This window comes from Vulpes lagopus, chromosome 7, assembly GCF_018345385.1.
Source record: "Vulpes lagopus strain Blue_001 chromosome 7, ASM1834538v1, whole genome shotgun sequence".
NCBI lineage: Eukaryota > Metazoa > Chordata > Mammalia > Carnivora > Canidae > Vulpes > Vulpes lagopus.
The window spans coordinates 24,523,346-24,542,918 of record NC_054830.1 but is presented as its reverse complement, the minus strand read 5'-3'; the positions used below and the strand labels follow the sequence as shown (position 1 = coordinate 24,542,918).

General features: G+C 35.5%; 1 protein-coding gene across 5 annotated transcripts in view; it reads left to right on the top strand.

Annotated features, from left to right (window-relative positions):
• The first annotated feature begins 235 nt into the window (after positions 1-235).
• TASOR (transcription activation suppressor) overlaps positions 236-19,573 on the top strand; it is a 48,143-nt gene continuing 28,805 nt past the window's right edge. For 4 of the 5 annotated variants that reach the window (XM_041764273.1, XM_041764271.1, XM_041764274.1 and 1 more), the window contains exons 1-11: positions 236-832; positions 8,707-8,852; positions 10,470-10,562; positions 11,220-11,292; positions 11,711-11,802; positions 12,281-12,442; positions 15,347-15,471; positions 17,379-17,410; positions 18,160-18,265; positions 19,069-19,172; positions 19,252-19,355. In XM_041764273.1, coding sequence (XP_041620207.1) covers positions 493-832; positions 8,707-8,852; positions 10,470-10,562; positions 11,220-11,292; positions 11,711-11,802; positions 12,281-12,442; positions 15,347-15,471; positions 17,379-17,410; positions 18,160-18,265; positions 19,069-19,172; positions 19,252-19,355 — 1,377 coding nt within the window. In that variant the 5' untranslated portion in view covers positions 236-492. The remainder of the gene's footprint in view (positions 833-8,706; positions 8,853-10,469; positions 10,563-11,219; positions 11,293-11,710; positions 11,803-12,280; positions 12,443-15,346; positions 15,472-17,378; positions 17,411-18,159; positions 18,266-19,068; positions 19,173-19,251; positions 19,356-19,573) is intronic. The other variant, XM_041764269.1, reaches the window with a different exon arrangement.

Sequence of the window (19,573 nt, the reverse complement as noted above, 5' to 3'; positions counted from 1 at the left end):
CGCCGGCCGGAGCGGCCCGGGAGGTCGCGGCGGGCCTTCAGCTCCGGCCACCCCCAGAGCCCGCCGCGGCGTCGAGGTATTGGCAGGGCGTTGCCGTCACCCCTTTTGGCGGGCTCGGGCGCCCCGAGGCTCCGCCCCCCTGCGCCGTCTATCCGCGCCCGCGGAAGCGGGCGCCGCGCCCCCATTGGCGGAGCGGCCCGCGGAGGCCCCGCCCCCTCCCGGCCCCGACGCGAGCACGTTGAGTGGCGGGGGCCGGCAGAAGAACTGCCCGAGCGAGGAGCGGCTCCTGGGGCCGGGCAGCACGGTTGGGGCGCCAGCTTTGGGAACCCCCCCCCAGAGGCTGCTGGGTCGGGACCGCGGCCCGCGGTCACGGGGGGAAGGGGGTGGGTGGGCTGAGAGCAGCTCGGCGGCGAGGCCGGCCCGCCGCCCCTTCCCCCCCACCCCCGTCGACCTTGCCGGCAGAAGCTTCCCGGAGCTCCTCACGCCGGCGCGATGGCGACTGCTGGGGAGACGGAGGCCTCTCCGCCGACGGACGCGAGCTGGGAAAGTGGCGGCGGCGGGGACGACGAGATGAAGCTGGCGCTTCCGGAGCTTGAGTCCTCCCCACAAAATGGCGGCGGCGGCGGCGGCGGCGGCCTTAGCATCGCGGAGCCCGGCGGCGGGGCCGGGCCTGAGGAGACCGCTGCGGCCTCGGCCGCCCCGGGCGTCAGCCACGAGCAGCCTCAGGACGCGTCTGAGGCGGGCGCGGCCGCTCTGCTCAAAGGCCCCGAAGAGCCCGAGAGGCCCGTTAGGAGGAGTTTTCAGATCCCCAGGAAGAGCAGAGAAAAGAAAGGTGGTGCTTCCCCTCTTCCCCAACCCCTCTTTCTCTCTCCCCTCCATCTTTTCATTAGAACCTCTCTGTCTCCTCTTCCCACACCCATCCGAGACACGTAAACGCGCATGCAGCGCCAGCCGCCTCCCCTCGCTGCCACCCAGCTGCTGCGCCTGGTGCGAGAGGAAAGCGGTGGAACCACGCTCCCCTGCTCCCCCTGTCCCCGCGGAAGTTGGAAGTAGCTCAGGTTGGAAGCTTGTCCGTAAGGCTGCAGCTCCCAGAGAGGAAAGATGGTGCTCGGCGCCCCTCCCTCCCAGCCCCTGAAGGCACAGAAGCTGGTGTGTCCTCCTAAGGATGCTTCTGACAAGTCTCACTGTGGAAATAGCCCGTTGGCCATGGATTCTGGGGCTTTCTCCAAGGCCTTTGCATTCAGAGGACCACAAGTGCTTCTCCCTATGGAAATTTCTTCAGCTAGAAGTGTCTACTTGAAATTTGCTCGATGTCAGCGTCTCCCCTTGTTTAGAAGTCTCCATTAGATGTGATCCATGCACACTGCTATTTTCCATCACACTTCATTTCCATGTAGATTCTCCCCCTTGTTTTTGAAGCGTAAGATTAAATAGGTCTCTCTCTTTAAATCCAAACTTTAGAATGTTTTCTCTTGTATTTGAGAGGAATGGGAAGGTAGGTTCTTGGTGCAGTAATTTCCCTCTGGAAAGGAAAAAAAAAAATAGAGAAGTTAGCTTATGCCCAAGAGTCACCAACTTGATCTTGCAGACAAGAGAACTTTTTATAAAAAGGCCAGTCTAGTTTTTGGAACCAACATAGGAACAGTTATACGAACTACTTTTACCTTTTTAAAACTTAATGCTATATTATGACACATTTCTAATGGAGATCGAAATTACTATTATCGTTTTCTGTTGTACTATTTTTGACTATCCAGTGATTTGGGATGTTCTGGATCTAGTCAATTTAAAGTCTCTGTTGTACTGCGTGGTTCAGTTTTTCATGACTTCCTTTGGAAAAATTATGGGAATTCTTATTTGCAGAAAACTTTTTAATTTGTAATTTAAATAATAGTAAAGACTTAGAATCTTGAATGAAGCCTGAGCTTCCTTTTTCCATGTGCTTAACCATCTCCATTTGTACAACTGAAGTTGTTAGAGCCTTTTATCAGTAATATACAAATAAAGTCAAACTGTTAATTTCTATTTCAATGACAAAGCCAAGGAAATCCTTGATATGAGAAACCATGTTGACAAAAATGAAGTTACCTTTGTCCACTAGCATGAGGAATGTTTCTAGAAATATCTTTTAAGGGAATTGATGTAAAGTTCAAGAGGATACTTGTAAAAGTCAATTCTTTGGTTTAGTTAAGATATATGGTATCCTCTATATGAGGAAAGTTAGATGCTCTCATCCTAAATTATCAACTGGCAGAGAATAAGTTTAAAGTACATTCGGGTGGGCTCTGAGGAGGTAGGAAATTGAAGCTTTTTTGTTCCAAGCTTGATAGTTTTGAAGTCCCGTTTTTTTTTTTTTCTTTTAAGTGCCCAAGAATATGGTTTATGATAATTCTAAACCATAGATTTACCATCTTTAAATTTTTGATAGGACCAGAATATTGTAGAAATCCTCATGGTTTGGTTTGAGATGAGGGAAGTCACCAGTAAATGTTGAGGTGCACTGTATTTACATGTATTTTTTTTTTAATTAGGTAAATCCAGAGGTTGCTGTAAAATAGGCTTTATTTGAATGCTAAATGTGGATATAATTGAGGAATTAGGAAATATAAAACCTAGCTTTCTCCCCTGAGTCTGATGCTCCTTGGGGAAAATTTATGTTTTCTATTTTCACTTACTAGAGGCAAAGGGTTCTCAACTTTTGTCTTGTCAGGGAGGTTATAGGTAAGGAAAATAAACACACCGAACTTTTCTCCTGTTGAGTGAAAATAAATAATTTATGCACTAAGCGGCAGTTGTTCAAGTAATGCAGTAACGATTTAAATAGAGCTTTTAAAACTTTAAATAAGCAGCTATTTTACCACCACAGATTTTATCCTGTTTAAGCTGGAAGAAGTTAGTGATTGCCGATAGAGTTTAATAGGAAAATTGAACTTTGCATTATTTTTTTTAAAATGCTTTATTAGAAATACTGTAGCAGGTGCTGCTAGTTTCACACTTCATCCCCAAATCACCTCTTGAAAGGTATCACTTTATGCACCGGATTTGGCTGGATATCAGTAGTGGTCATTTGAATCTTTTAGCGCAAATGTTAGATCATTTTCAGAAATACCTTTGAGCCTTTCAGTATCAGAGATTCTTTTGCATTCATATTTTAATATGGCAGAACTTTGCTTGTGACTGTGCTTTTCCAGTGAAACTTAACATTATGACTTGATTATTTTGGGTATCTTAAATACTATATGAGTACAACTTGCTGACTCAAACGTTTTCTTGATCTTGACGATAATATAACACCCAGAATACTGCCGTTCTAATTAATAACATTGGCAAACACTTTGTAGTGCTTAGTAAGTTGTAAGCATTGTTTAAAGCAATTTACACATATTAACTAAATCTCAACAACTCTGTAGTAGGTATTCCCATTTTACAGATGAGGAAACCGAAGTATTGAGAAGTTAAAAACCTGGCTCAAGGTCATATAGCTAGTAAAAGGTAGAATTGGATTTTGAACTTAGGTGTCTAGTAGTTAACACTAAAACTGTAGCAAGACTTCTTTTTTTATAATATAAATGTCTTTGTTAGCTTTTGATCTGACATTAAAATTTTTTTAACCTCTTAAATTTAGAAATATTTAGTATGTCTTCATCTCTGGGGTATTTTGAGATTCAGAAAGTATGTTCATTATGAAATTAACACATTTAATCAGTGACAGATTAAGTGACATAACTATCGACTGGAAGAGTAAAATTTACTCTTTGATGTGTGTTGTGTTGTTTATCAGCTGGGCTATTTTCTATAGTGTAAACAGGCACTGTTCTAACATTTAACCAAATTGTATAATTGCATTTTGTCAGTAGAGGTTTCATTCTTTTTTTTTTAACTTTAATACTATAAGTAATTTAAAAGTAAATTAAAATTGGTAATTTGATATAATTTTTCCTTCCAAAGTTCTTGGGGAAATAGTGATGATTCAGTTTCTGGAAAATGTTTATTGGTTAATGTTTTCTGTAGGGCACAAGACTAACTGCTCATGTCCCTGCATCCATACTGGTCTAAGTCTAGCAGGATAAATGGCTAATTCTCTCCAACACCCATCTTTTCCCCACAAAATTTGCAGCTGTCTTTTTGAAGACTTTGGGGCAAAGTCTCCTTTAAGGATATTTGTATGGTGTTTCCATAGTTGTACATGAATGATTGGGTTCTAAGTACCATAGATTTCTCTGTATAGAAGTAAGCAGGCAAGCACAGGCAGAATCCGGTCATCCATATAAAACATTTGGTAGGTGTGTATAAATTCTAAGTAACAGAAGTACAGTTTTCTTTGATTTATTCCTCAGGCCAGAAAAAGTCAATAGTTTTATATTTGTATTTGTCTCTCTAGTTCTCTGCCAGCATAGTCATCATATTCTTATTTGTACTATGTTCAGTCTTTTTATTTAAAGATTTTATTTATTAGAGAATGAGAGAGTGCAACAGTGGGAGGGGGAGGAGCAGAGGGAGAGGGAGAAGCAGACTCCTTGCTGTGCAGGGGACCCTATGCCAGGTTTGATCCCAGGAACCTGGAATCGTGACTTGAGCCAAAGGCAGACGCTTAACCTCCTGAGCAACCCAAGTGCCCTCCTATGTTCAATCTTGATTTAGAGATGAAACTCCATTCTGTAAGTATTATGTCTGTAGCAATTTTATTAGACTGAAGAGAAATTATTTTTAAAATCTTTTAAGTAAATATTGGAAGGAACATGGGTATTTGTTGTATTTTAATCAGCACCAGTAGACCTCAGAGAAATGAATTCAGAGAATTGTAGAACCTACATGATCCACATCCCACTCCTGGCTATTTCCTTTTCTTCCATGAATTAGTTACTTTAAATTGGAATGTGTATTCCACATTGTCTTTTTTGTATGTTTTGGTAACAGTGGTTTTTATTTAAGAAGTTAGTTTGTGGGGCACCTGGGTGGCTCAGTGGTTGAGCGTCTGTCTTTGGCTCAGATCATAATTCCAGGGTCCTGGGATTGAGTCCTGCATCAGGCTTCCCAGAGGGAGCCTGCTTCTCCCTCTTCCTATGTCTTTGCCTCCCTCCATGTCTCTCATGAGTAAATAAAAATAAAATCTTTAAAAAAATATATAAAAAGTTAGCTTGTTTTGTATATATGTTTACATGATTTTTTTGTTTTACATATACACATAATACATGGTATTGAACTAAGTAAATTGGTAAAAGTAATTGAAAAAAATGTTCCTTTGAGTAAGGAACCAAGCTGTTTCATGACCTATATTTTATATCTATTCCAACTACTTAAATTATACCATTAAATTGAATATTTTGTAAGCTACCAGTTATAAGGAAAAATGATTAATGATAGTATGGATAGTATAGAATCAGGAGATCTGAAATCCAGTTCTAATTTTCCTTGTCTGAATTAATGTCTCTTATTGTCTTTCTAAATCTGCGTTCAGTCCCATAAAACCTCTATAATCAATTTTGTCAATAAGGAAATCTTGTGAATTATGAAAGTCAACTCATTAGTCCTGTGTTTAACATGTATTGGATGGAAGTCCTGTAAAGAAAAATTATGTTTCTCAGTGTGTGGAGTAACTATTCAACCTTTATGAACCAAAAGAGTGTGATGGCTTTTGGCCCTGTTAAATGCATTAAAATGAAAAAAAAAATAAGATTTGACAGAAGAGACAATAAGAAGGTAGAGCATAATCCTGGACATCAAGTTCATTTCCTTTTACACCTAACTTCCTGTGTCTAGTGTTATATATGATTTCTTGGTCTAAAATGAGAAAACCGTTTTTTTCCAGCTCTGTAATGATTAGTTTCAGCTCTTGTGTATACACACATAAATCTTAAGAGTTCAGGATACAAAATTTGGAGCTAAGTGGCCTGAATTTGAATCTTACCTGTCCTATTTATTCATTAACTGTAACCTCGGGCTGCTATAGCTGTTAGGTTCATTTGTGAAATGAATATAATCAAATTTCATGAGCTGGTTTTAATGACTAAATGAGATAATGCCTGCAAAGCACTTAGTATAGTATCTGAATAGTGATAGTGACCCACTAATGGTTAGACTCAGTAATTGTCAGAATCCAGAGAACAATGTATTTGATACTAACTTTCTTAAGTTAAATAATTACCATGTAAAATGTTCTGTTCCCCATTTGGATAATCACAGAGTTGATTATTATTGCCTCAAATAATGGCCCATAATAAGATTATGATACATATGTGTTTTCTTTAAGAGAAGTGACCAAAGGATGTGCAGTATAAGAGGATTATGAAGTACAAAATAGGCCACTAGGGAATGTACACTCAGAACATAAATTCGTTAAATTTCTAATTATTACCAGCACATTGATTTGAAATCCTTAAAAATAGTTATTTTTGTGGAAATGATAACTGGGAAGGGAAAAAAGTTCTACTGGCCTAAGTAGTAAAGCCAATGGAGTCATTTGAAATATACCTAGGACACAGGCATCTTTTTGTATATTTTCATACATAATTCTTTTTCCTCGGCAGTCTACTTAAGTACATTTAACGTGATTGTAGGACATACTTTGGAATGAAACAACTGTTAAGTACTTCTCAGAGAATTGGAATGTTAATTTCTACATAAATATATATGATTTAATTTTTCACTTATTAGGTCAGTGGTGAAAGTAGTATTGGGACAGCTTAGGTAAGGAAAATAACTTATGTAGGCGTGTAAAATTTCATAGAAGTTTAAAGCCATATGGTACTTTCAGGGGGAGCATTTTAGATGTCTGAAGACACTTTGTTAGTTAGAAACAAAAATCAGTCTGCATAAAATCCAATCTTAAAAATCATACTTCACCCGTTTTGGATGTGAAAGCCTATAAAGACTATTTCACATGCTGTTTTCCTTGCCAAGTTTTTCCCAATTTAGTTGGGAACAGTCACAAAGATGTTTTTCCCAACCATATTCTGTAAAACATTTGAATAAGGATGTATTTCCTCCTCTTGAGCTTTCATTTTGTTTTACATATTACTGAATTGTTGAATTTGAGAATTTAAGAGGACAGCCATGATACTTCGGTAGTTGTAGGATATATTTGTATTCAGTTTTAAAAATCTTTTACAAAGCTTATTCTTGTTTTCCTTACCAACTTATTCAGTTTACTTAGGCCCAGTGTTCATAGTTCCAGCGATTGGTATATGATAAAGATAGAGTAAAGAACAAAGCAGATACAGGTCTTGCTCATATGGACCTTAAAAGTCAATAAATTATTGAGTACATGCTACAAATTTGATTACAGGACACCTTTTGTTCTTAATAGTATGTTCTTTTTGAATTTTTTTCCTGCTACCCCTATTTAGTATCTTTTTTGCATCATAATTATGTTGGGTTTATTTTAGTGTGGGATCCCAAAGTAGTAGGAACCATTTATACACATTTTGTTACTGAATGTTAGTTTTTTACAGACACTTTTATGATACATACATAGTTTGGTAGATGAGTGGATATGTCATTTGACATCACATCCTTTAAAGCCTAATACTATGTATAGAAAGTACAATAAACAGTTTATTAGCCTCTGTCTAGTATTTTTAAGAATGGTACAAGTAGGACATTGTTTTTAGTAGTAGCCTAAAGGTAATTTGACATTTATTGACTCTTTAGAAATAGTATCTCAAAAGAAGTTAAGATAATATAAATTCTATGGATACTTCTATATACAGTGAGATATAAGTGGTTCCTTTTGTTGCTTGGAGAACATTTATATGTGTCAACTTTTGAAATTTATTAGTAAGTTAAACTATTTCATGCATAAAGTGGAAATTTGAAATTATTAGGCCAGAAATCCACTGATCCAAGAATAAATAGGATATTTGACTTTTAAGTATTTTAAAAATTAAATGTGGGTATGAAATAGTTGTAGGAGGGGAGAATAAACACTTTTATTGTCTTTATGCCAGATGCTATGCTTAGAGCTTTTTCCATGTGTTGTCTTGTGTGGCATGTAGAATTTAGTGGTTATTAGGATAGCTAGAGTTCTTTTTTATGGATGAGAGAACTGAGCTTGTTTTTGGTTAATTGGTTTACTCAGACTCCACAAAGCTAGTGAATGCTAGATTTGATATTTGTGTTCAGGCTTGACTCCAAAGCTCTACATCTTTCCATTTCACTAAGGTTTCATAATAAATGTTCTACTACTTTATGTTGGTGTATAAGAAGCCAATGGATGTAGCATATTTTATCCTAATTTTAGTACTAAAAACCAAATAGAATAATTTTATAGACACCTAAGTGTCTTAAATGTTTTTAGGCATTCATTTATGCTGTAAGTTTTTAGTTTGCTGAAGTAAATGGCCCTAGACATACTATTTCAGTGTAACAAAATAGAAGTTGAGGATATGCACAGGTTTTTTTCTTACGAGTGTCTTTAAGCAGTTTAGGTTGCCTAATGTAGCATTCTTAAGGTTTGCAAAATTTTTACCTCTTGTCTGCATGTGTAATGCCAGATGCTCATTGCTGAAGGAACTGGTCAATGTAGGCAACTGATTGTAATTTTTCTTCATTGACTTGATTAAGTGTCTCTTTGGCATATCATTTAAAAAAGATAGCCTTGATGCCTTTTTTTTCCAAATTCATTTAGAAGTTACATTAAACCCACAAAATTTAAGAGACTGCATTTAAGATGCAATAATCTTAAAATTAATGTCTTTTTTGTTTTAGCACTTTTTCAGCCATTAACTCCAGGCTCTCGAGAATTTGAAGATGTTCTGAATATTCTCCATTCATCTTACCTTGAACCAACCTCAGTAACAAATTTTAACTACAAACGTGCTTGCTTGATACATAATGAACTTTTGGAAAAGGAGGTAGGTTTTATATTTTGCTTATTGTAAGATTCTTCAGAAGCAATTAATAGCCTGAAAGTTGTTTTATGTTCCTATTCTTTAAACACACCAATTTTTAGGAAAACCAAATTATGGTAAGGAAAAAATTTTTAAATGACATCTTTTTTCTTCTAAATATTATTGATAAAGCACTGTTTATCTGTTGTGATAAGTTAATGTTCAGTTATATAAAATCTTAAGCATAGAAATAGCTTATTGTATAACGGCTTAATTATAAATTTACAAGGCCCTTTGCTCTTTTAAGTATGTATTAATTAAATGAAATCTATAATCTATATTACATCTAAACTGGAAGATAATGAAATCAAATATGTACTTTTTTTTTTTTAGGATATTTTTAATTTTTCCCCTCAATTACTGCCTAGTGGCTGAATTATCTTAATATCACTAGTAGAAATTCTTAATGAAAAAATAGAAACAGAAAAGAAAAAGTGGAAACAAAGTGTATACGATAGTAAATTTAAGTTTCATGTAAAAATTAGAATATTTTTAGGAAAAGCCAGAATGTATAATTCTGAGGTAATATAAATGAGATGTTTAGAAATATGTGTTTATTGCTTTCTGATGCACATGAAATACTATTAAGTATGTATTTTTAATAAGTTGGTGGTTAACTTTCTGGCTCCCTGAGAAGTTTAAAGCCTTGATAGTTTGATGTGATTTCATGGTATGATAGGGGTTATTTATTAACTTTATATGAAAATTTAGTGTAATGATTCATTAATTATATTACTGAACATCAGTAATGGCCTGAATACTGCATATAAATCTACTAGATATGAGTTCCATATTTTGAATATATATCTATTTGCTTGTATCTAAAAGTGAAAGTCAACAGTTTTAGGCGACATGCAGTTCATTTATACTTAGACAAAGGAGTTTTATCCTGGCAATATGTATGGAGCACATCTTATGTAGTTGGCATTGAGAATATAGTTATAAAGAAACGAAACATTTTTCCTTGTCCTAATTGAGTTTATAGTCCAGAAGTGGAGTTTATACTCATTCAGCAGAGATTTATTAAACCACCTACTGTATGCAGTGCATCATGTCAAGTAAAGTGAGAGATCCAAAGGTAACTAAAATATGAACTTAAAAATCTGTGGGAGAGGGGCAGCTCCGGTGGCTCAGTGGTTTAGCGCCGCCTTTGGCCAGGGATGTGATCCTGGAGACCCAGGATCGAGTCCCACGTCAGGCTCCCTGCAGTGGAGCCTGCTTCTCCCTCTGCCTGTGTCTCTGCCTCTCTATCTCTCTGTGTGTGTGTCTCTCTCTGAATGAATTTAAAAAAAAAAAAAAAATCTTAAAAAAATCTGTGGGAGAGTTGGAATATGGTAAAATCTTCATAGAAATTTAGTTAAAATTGATAAGCACTAAATGCTTATCTGATTTTATCTGATTATTATGAGGTAAAGAGTTATAATGGAGAAAAAAATTGAAGCACAGAAATTACAGGGAGAGAAAAGATAATTTGTGCTTTGGTTACATTTGGGATTTCTTAGAAGTACAATTACTGAAGCTCTTAGCTTGAAAGACATAATAACATACTTAAGGAGTTGTTACAGATTTAGTTTCATTTAGTTCACAGAAAAGCGAAGAGAACTGAAGTTTGATGGTCGTTTAGATAAAGAACTTTCAGAATCCTATGCATTTCTTATGGTTGATCGATACCAGGTGGGTGAACTCATTTTATAAAAAATCATTTGAAGATGTTTCCATTGTAAGTTACTAATTTTGCAATGTAATAATACACTTAATAATTATAAACTATTATTTTATAAATTAGTATAAATGATATATATAAATGAAAGAGATGATTTAGTAGGGCAAGATATTTCATTGTCAAGTAATTTGCTTTTCAAATATGCTTAGTTTTTCTCTGACCAAACCTATATTCTTTTCCTAGGATGTGCTTGATAATGAATAATTTTTCTTTTATTAATTTTATCATCTGTATTGTTAATATGTGATGGGAACTTTTTTTTTCTCCTTCAATTAAAGATGTTTAGGTGGGGTTACTTTTTATTTAAATATTTTGCCAGTCTAATGCTATCTAAAAAGGGGTGTTTATATATGTGAGTGGCATGAATTCTGACTGTCACACCTAGTATAAACAAAAATGGATTCCAGCTCTGGTTACATTGGAAGCATAAGCCAGTTTCACATTGATATTTAGTTACAAACTGTTATATATATATATATATGTAAAATTTCTGTAATGCAGAACTTACATAGTTCAGAAGCTTGGCTTTTATTTAGTGCAAGTTTGCAAATTATCTTTTCACTTTTTTATCTATCATGATTGTGAGATGAAGTGTTTTGTTTATTTAGGTTCAAAGCATATGTGAAAAAGGATTACAGGTTGGCCAGTCCAAAATAACAATTCTTGGCAGTCCTTCCATGGGTAATTTTTTTTTCATTTATCTACTATTAAGTTGCCATTTAAACATATGACTTAATTTTACTGCATTACTTAAAATTAAATTCATGTACACTTTGTCCTGTTTCCAGAAAAGGAGGATAGTTTCAGGTTCTGTGATGTAAAATCAGTTTTTCCCTTTGTTTCTGATTTTGCATACTTCAAATTGATCAGAGATTTTTTTAAAGTCAGTCCTGGTGATTTTGAGAAATTTGGTTGGTTTGATGTTTCTGGGTTTTTTTGATGTTTTGCTTTGGTTAAATATCAGCTAATCTTTACTGTAATTACATTTTTTTTTTGAAAAGTATCATACCTTTTATCTCTTATCATTAGGTTAAATGTTTGGATTTTCTTTTTGTATTTGTGCTCTTATTCAGATTCTTTAATTTTTCCTCTTCACTAGGTATCTATCTTTCTAGGTATGCTGATTTATTACAAGCTAATCCTTTGGAAGCTGGGGCAGTGGGCGATGTTGTTATTTTTAAAATAATGAAGGTAATTTTAACATTTACATTTTCATATATCAAGGACAACATTTGATTTTGATTTTAGTTGGTCCTATCTTTTTAAGAGTTCAATTAAATTAAAATCAGTCCTTGCTTAGTTTAGTATATAGAGATACTTCAAGAGTGGTTTGCTATCTTTGATCTATTTGGTTTCCTTTCCAAAGAGAAGAATGAAGAGGGTAATATGTTGGTAATATCATTTAGGCTAATGAACAGTATTGTAAATACAATTTTTATTTTCTTGTTATTAAGCATATTTGAACAGCACTACAGCACTTTTTTTTCCCCATGGTTGGTTTTATTTTTATTATTTATTTTTACTGCTCCAACATTGGTAAAAGGTGTTGAATGTTACCAGCTCTTAAAGAGCTGTTGTCATAGGTGATCTATATTCACAGCAGTATTTTATAATGTTGTGTAGTTGTTAATTAAGTTTAGGTGGACTTAAAAGGTTTTGTCTATTTTAGGGTAAAATAAAGAGTATATACGACCCCATGGGTGTAAAAAGTTTGGAATCTATATTAAATAAAAGTGCTTTGGACCCAACACCAAAGCATGAATGTCATGTGTCAAAGAATGCCAATAGAATTACATCACTTTTGGCTTACAGAGCCTATGAACTTACTCAGGTAGGTGCCTGGATTCATTATGAAATCTCTTTGTCACCAAATACTGTAAAATGTCTCTCTTTATGTACCTTTTGCCACCACACCAGTCAACCTCTGGTTTCCTTATACTACCACCAGACTTAAGTGTCTCTCGCTCCTGTTTGTTTAGTATTTTCAAGAGAGCTCAAAAACATATTGTGGCTCCCCAGACTTAAGAGTAATAATATTGAGATTCCGTAGTCTAGTTCTTTCTTCCAACCTGGTATTTTGTATGATTGCTGCCCTCAACATGCCTCATTTCATTTTGAAGCTGTGGCTTCTCTTGGCCTAAATCCTGGTCTAGAAAGATCTCCTGCCTAATAAAATACTACTCATCTTTCAAGGTAAAGTTGAAGCCCCTTGAATTACCTTCATTCATGTAATACTGTACTATTGATTTGATAGATATTTTTTACTTTTATTAACATTTTTCTAAGATGCAAACTTAGAGTTAAATTTTAAGCTTTATTCAGATACAGTTGATATACAGTAAAGTGTGTATTTGTCTAATTTTAGTCATTATGTTTTTATATGATCTTTGACAACAGTCCCCCTTATCCTCAGGGATATGTTCCAAGGCTCCCAATGGGTGCCTGAAACCACAGATAGTACTGAACTCTGTATGTATTATGTTTTTCCTATGCCTGCATACCTATGATAAAGTTTAACTTACAAATTAGGAACAGTAAGAGATTAATCATAGTAACATTAAGATAGAACAATTATACTATAATACAAATTATTGTGGTCTCTCAGAATCTCATTGTGCTGTTTACCTTTGTGGTGATGTGAGATTATAAAATGCCTGTGTGATGGGATGAAGTAAAATGAATGGCATAGGCCGTATGGTATAGTATTAGGCTACTCTTGACCTTCTGACCATTTGTCAGAAGGAGAAACCTCTGCTTCTGGACTATGGTTACCCACAGAAGCTGAAACTAGAAAGTGAAACTGCATATATGGGGGTAGGGGGCTGCTGTATAAATAAAGTGTATGAAGTATCGAATGTTTTTTTTTTTTTTTTTTTAACACTTCTAAAAAGTGTGTATAGATGGATTGTTTGGGAAGAAAGTGGTATGTTAACCCCCCTGGAAATGTTCTTTTTTTTTTTTTTCCTTTCTTTAACCTATATTTGTTTTTTTTTGTTGTTTTTTTTTTTTTTTTTAAATTTTTTTTCATTTTTATTTATTTATGATAGTCACAGGGAGAGAGAGAGAGAGAGGCAGAGACACAGGCGGAGGGAGAAGCAGGCTCCATGCACCGGGAGCCCGATGTGGGATTCGATCCCGGGTCTCCAGGATCGCGCCCTGGGCCAAAGGCAGGCGCCAAACCGCTGCGCCACCCAGGGATCCCCCCCTATATTTGTTTAAAATAAAATTTATTCTTGCTCCTTTTTTTTTTAAATTTTTAAATTTTTTATTATTTATGATAGTCACAGAGAGAGAGAGAGAGGCAGAGACACAGGCAGAGGGAGAAGCAGGCTCCATGCACCGGGAGCCCGATGTGGGACTTGATCCCGGGTCTCCAGGATCGCGCCCTGGGCCAAAGGCAGGCGCCAAACCACTGCGCCACCCAGGGATCCCTCTTGCTCCTTTTTTTAAAAAACAGTTGTAAGTGAAACTTTTTTTTTTTTTTTTTTTTAAAGATTTTATTTATTTATTCATGAGAGACACAGGCAGAGGGAGAAGCAAGCTCCATGCAGGGAGCCCGACACGGGACTCGATCCCAGGTCTCCAGGATCAGGTCCTGGGCTGAAGGCGGTGCTAAACCACTGAGCCACCTGGGCTGCCCGAAACCTTTTTTTTTTAATTGTAGTATAGTTGACTCTTAATACTCAGGGAGGCTTTTAGCAAAAATTATATTCACTAGTCTTCTGGGATGGCTCATTTGATTATCTTCTGGACAGTAGTTTCAGAAGGTAGCAGTAGGTTTTTCTTTTTCTTTTCTTTCTTTCTTTTTTATAAGTAGTATGTTTTTTTCTAGCAGAACTTGTAAACTGGCTTGACGTTTCCAAAAAATTTCCAGGCATTTTTAGAGCAGCAACATTACTGCAGTTGTTAGTTTCCCAAGGAAATGGACTTTGACGGACAATGCTTTGTTCATAAACTAGGGCATTCTTTTTAATGAAAATCACTAGTCCGCAAGTCACAAAATCCTAATGTTGTGAATAGGTGAAGGGGAGAGACAGATGGGTAGTAAGAAGAGAATGAACTACCTTTGTCACCTGCATTCATAATCTCTTCCACCTCCTCTTTGCTGCTTGGTCTGCAGTTGGAACCAATAATATGTTTTTCTTTTGAGATAACAAAATGCTAGATTTTGGTTGAGGTTGTGTAGCATTTTACTTTTTTGTATCAAAATGACATTTCTGGGCTGACTTGGGAGGTTACAAATGTTCATTTGTACTTTTTTTTTTTTTTAAGATTTTATTTATTTATTCATGAGAGACAGAGAGAGGCAGAGACATAGGCAGAGGGAGAAACAGGCTCCCTGCAGCAAGCCTGATGCGGGACTCGATCCCAGGACTCCGGGATCACAACCTGAGCCAAAGGCAGATGCTCAACCAGTGAGTCACCCAGGTGCCCCCAGTTGTAACATTTTTATGAGGAAATTTGTTGCACATTCGCAGCGGTCAGCTCTTCAGAATTAAGCTTTTAGTGTATCTAAGATAGATAGGTACGTAACATACAAACAAAAGCAGAATATATTATATCAAAATATAAAGTGCAAATTATTTTAAATATATTGGCAAACAGTGCTTAAAGATAGTTTCTTTAGAGGTACTTTTCAATAGTGTTACATTTCTCAGAAATCAGGCAGATAAAGATTCCACTGTGTACATTTTGTCTTCCTACAGAAGTTAATTTTGCACTCTCTTATTTTTAGTATTATTTTTATGAGTATAGCTTTGATGAACTCAGGCGAAGACCAAGACACGTGTGTCCATATGCAGTTGTATCATTTACATACAAAGATGATATACAAACTCCAAAGTTTGTGCCTTCATCAAGGTAAGACTCATGAGTTTTAGACATCATCCAGAATATTATTTTACATGTCCTGCCCTGCTGAACACTGTATTTTCTTCCCATTTTTTTGTTACCTTGCAATTAATTAGATGCATGAGTGTTCATGATGATTTTTTAAAGGTCATTGTGGAGAACATAATTTATGTGGAGATACAAACTGCAGTTTATTTAAACTTGACCAGTTAACCTTTTTTCTTGATATTAAAGATTTGTATAGTTGAGTAAAATGCAGTTTTTAAAAGTGAAGTTTTATGTATTAGCTCTCCTAGAAATGGCGAGCTTCTACAAAAGACGCTTGAGTCCCATCTCAAACCGATTAAATCAAATGTTTATTAAGGAGGCTAGGCATTAGTAATTTTTAAAGCTTGTAGGTGATTCTAATTTTTAATGAATTGAGAATCACAGATGATTTCTTATAAGCTCTAATGTAAAGTGACCAAATATAAAGCAGTTTCCCTTATTTTTTTCCCATGTGGTGATTTCAGAAAAATGTTGGTGAAGTTGATACTTACTTAGAAATACTGTTTTAAAAAGCCACATTTCATGAAATACATATATATATATATTTTTTAAATACATGTATTTTTGAGGTCAGTCTTTTCATTGGTTTTCCAGATCACATTATCTTGTCTTCATTTAAGTTGAGATCCAGCATTTTTTTTTTCATGTCAGCAAATAGCCCTGGTAACCATCCATCCATAGCCATAAGTAGCAATTCATATGACATCTAGACACTTGTGATTTTCATTTTTCTTGTGGCTCTGTATTTATGATTTCCATGATGTATTTACAATAGTGCATTTCAACAGTAATCTTTAAAAGACTCCCAGCACTTAATTATGAGGCCATACTTCTAGGAATAGTAACTATCTGCTAATTTTCTTTGCCTCTTCTTTGATTCCATCTTTTGATCTCTATATCATTTAAAACGAGCATTGATTAAACATTCTTGCTGTACATTGAATGCTGCCATGAATGCTTCTGCCACAAGGCCTCTGCATTTGCTGTTCTCTTGCCAATTAGCGGCATCATTTACACTTAACACTTTTATCAGATCTCTCCTTATCATTGAGGTCTTCCATGATTCTTATTTTTAACCCCATACCTTAAGTTGCTTTTTTTCTCCATAGCACTTAAAACCATCATTGTCTGGTAAACTATATACTTAATTTTTTATTGTTGTCTGTCTTCTTCATGAGATTGTTAACTGTGTGAAGTTAGGGGCATTTTTCATCCTGGTAATCTATTACCTAGAACTGTGCCTGGTAAATAGTAGGAGCTTGGTAAATATTTATTAAATAGGTTTAACTTGTAACTAATTTAACATTAACATTTAATTTTTTAAAAATATTTTATTTATTTATTCCTGAGAGAGTGAGAGAGAGAGAGAGAGAGAGGCAGAGACACAGGCAGAGGGAGAAGCAGGATCCACGCAGGGAGCCCGACGTGGGACTCTATCCCGGGTCTCCAGGATTTTGCCCTGGGCTGAAGGCGGTGCTAAACCGCTGAGTCACCAGGGCTGCCCAAACATTTAATATTTAATAAATAAGTTTAAATATATATGGAGGCTATTTCTTCAAGTCTCATCATTAAAATAATTCAGAGACTTTAATGGACTCTCTTCTCTCCTGATGACTATTTTTGAGAAAAATAGCTCCCATAAATTTGGACAGATACAGTAATTTGATCCAAGAGGGTAACTGTTTTCTTCATGTGGACTTAGATCTATTAAATGTTGTAATAAGTAGTTAATATGTTCTTCACACTTGGATGAAGGACTTAATTTTCCTATACGTTACACTACTAAAAGTAGCACTTACGTCAAGGTCCTGAGTGTTAACCTTCTTGTTGTTACCAATCAGTAATTTTTTTAAAAAATTTATTCACAGATCTAACAGTTTCAATGCAGATAGAAACACAGGTAAGATTCTTTTATTTCTTTCCTTCAATTTTTTAAATTGAAAAAATAAGTACATAGAATAAGAAATAAGTGTTCTTCTTTTTATTTATAATGAACAAAAATTTGCAAAGTCTGAAAAAGGGCTGAGGCCATGTTATGATGTAGCATCAACATTTGGTTGTTCAAGCATAAGGTCTCGTTTGAGAAGCTACTGATACTATGAATAGTCCAAAGGATTTTAACACTTTGACAAAGGTAAAAAAATAAAACAAGCTTCGCAACTCAGCTTTTTAAAATCTATGTTTATCAGAGGTTTAGGATTCAGAAGACCTAGAGAAGATTAAAAACAATACTGACATTTTCTGTCATTCAGTTTCTCCACAATGAAAAGAGAGTAAGTAGAAGGTATGAGATGCTGTAGGAATTCATGTAGTTAACTGGATTTAATACAGTTGTCTTTGGGGGAAATGAGGGCACTAAATATATTGTCTTTGATCTTAAACTTTCAGATATGAAGACATTTAGACAAATTTGTTATTTTTTGGACCTGAAATAACCATGTGAAGGAAAAAATACTGAAAGAAAAATCCTAATATTTCTATTCTCTTATAAATAGAAATGTCATGGGGTTTATTTTGTTTTCTGTTGTTGTTGCTGTTCCTCTACTTAAACATTGTTTCTAGGTGTGTTTCCCTTATTTCTATCTAGCAAACATGTATTTGCTCCTGGGCTGCCAGTGGCTGAATTATGTCATTATTCTTTTTATTTAGATAAATTTAACTACACCTTGTGGAAAGGACAGCTTTTAAATAAAGGAAAGCTTTTGTGTTATATTTCTCTGAGGTCAGCCACTCGTGCTTTTTTGCCTATCAAGCTGTAAGTATGTTATATTACAAGAAAATAGCAATTAGTGGTTGCTAATTATTCAGTTTCTTCTTTTGTTTTTTTATTCTTAAATTTTACTTTGGTTTGAAAGAATATAAATGTCTATTTGTTTTAAAAAAAATTGGTAACTTAGGAGAGTTAGTTGGCAAAATGAGCCCTCTACCTTTCTGTCTTGGTTTGAGAGTGGGCTAAATAAATAGTCATACACATTTATGGCATAAAACTTTCTCTGAGTGATTTTAAATTTTAACAATGATTTTTCAAAGTTTTATGCTAATTAAATATATATATATTTTTCATTTAGCACATGATAGACTTAAAAGTTATCAGTTCTGTGTTGGAAACAGTTTTGATGTGGTGAGTTAAAATTTATAGACTGTTTTCAGTCCTGTGCAGCATATATTAGGATAGAAAGGTCTAGAATGATCATTTGCTATCACCCCAGTAAATATCATGGGCCTTCATAAATGTTTGAAGATTACTTTAACAGTTCATACTTGAATTGTCTTTAATAAAAAGACAGCCTTTTATCCTTTCTGTTTTAGTAAAAGTGGTATATAAGGTTAGCTTCTGGCTTAAAGTTGAAGGTTGGTGATACTGGCAGCCTTTTATATACTTCTGTGAATATATCTGGACTTCCATATCAAATCCTCTTTAGAATCACCTATAATATTAATAAATATGCTCTTCTGCTTTCCACCAAGATCCTCATATGAGTGGGGGCGGGGAGGAAATAACATTGACAGAGTTAAACATACAGGTAAGGGAAACATGCTTTTTCAATTTTCTTTCAGTCCTGAAAAGTTAGATGTTGAAACAGTTATGAGTATTGATCATCTGAAACAGAAAATCCCTCCAGCACTATTTTATAAGGAAACATACTTAGGTCCAAGTGAAGGTAAGTAATTTAATTTTATTAAGATATATAAAAAGCAGATTTGATTTGAATATTTACTGTGTATTTTTTCTTATGTCAGTTTTGAAGAATGGAATGTATTGCAGCCTTTATGAAGTTGTAGAAAAAACAAGAATTGGAAGTAACATGGAGAGTTTACTACAAAAACTAGAGAAAGAAAAACTTGTGAGTGAAAAATTTTTAAATTTCCTCATTCTCCCTTAGAAATAAGCATTTGAATAAGTGACCAGATTATTTAAATTTATATCATTTTTGCCTCTGAAAGTACCATAACGTCTCTTTGTTGCTATTTAGCGAACAGTTATACTATGGCCTTTGATAGTCTTTTTATTTTAGCCATGACAGTAGACCTTCTGTAAGCCAGTCTTCCCCATGAATACAAT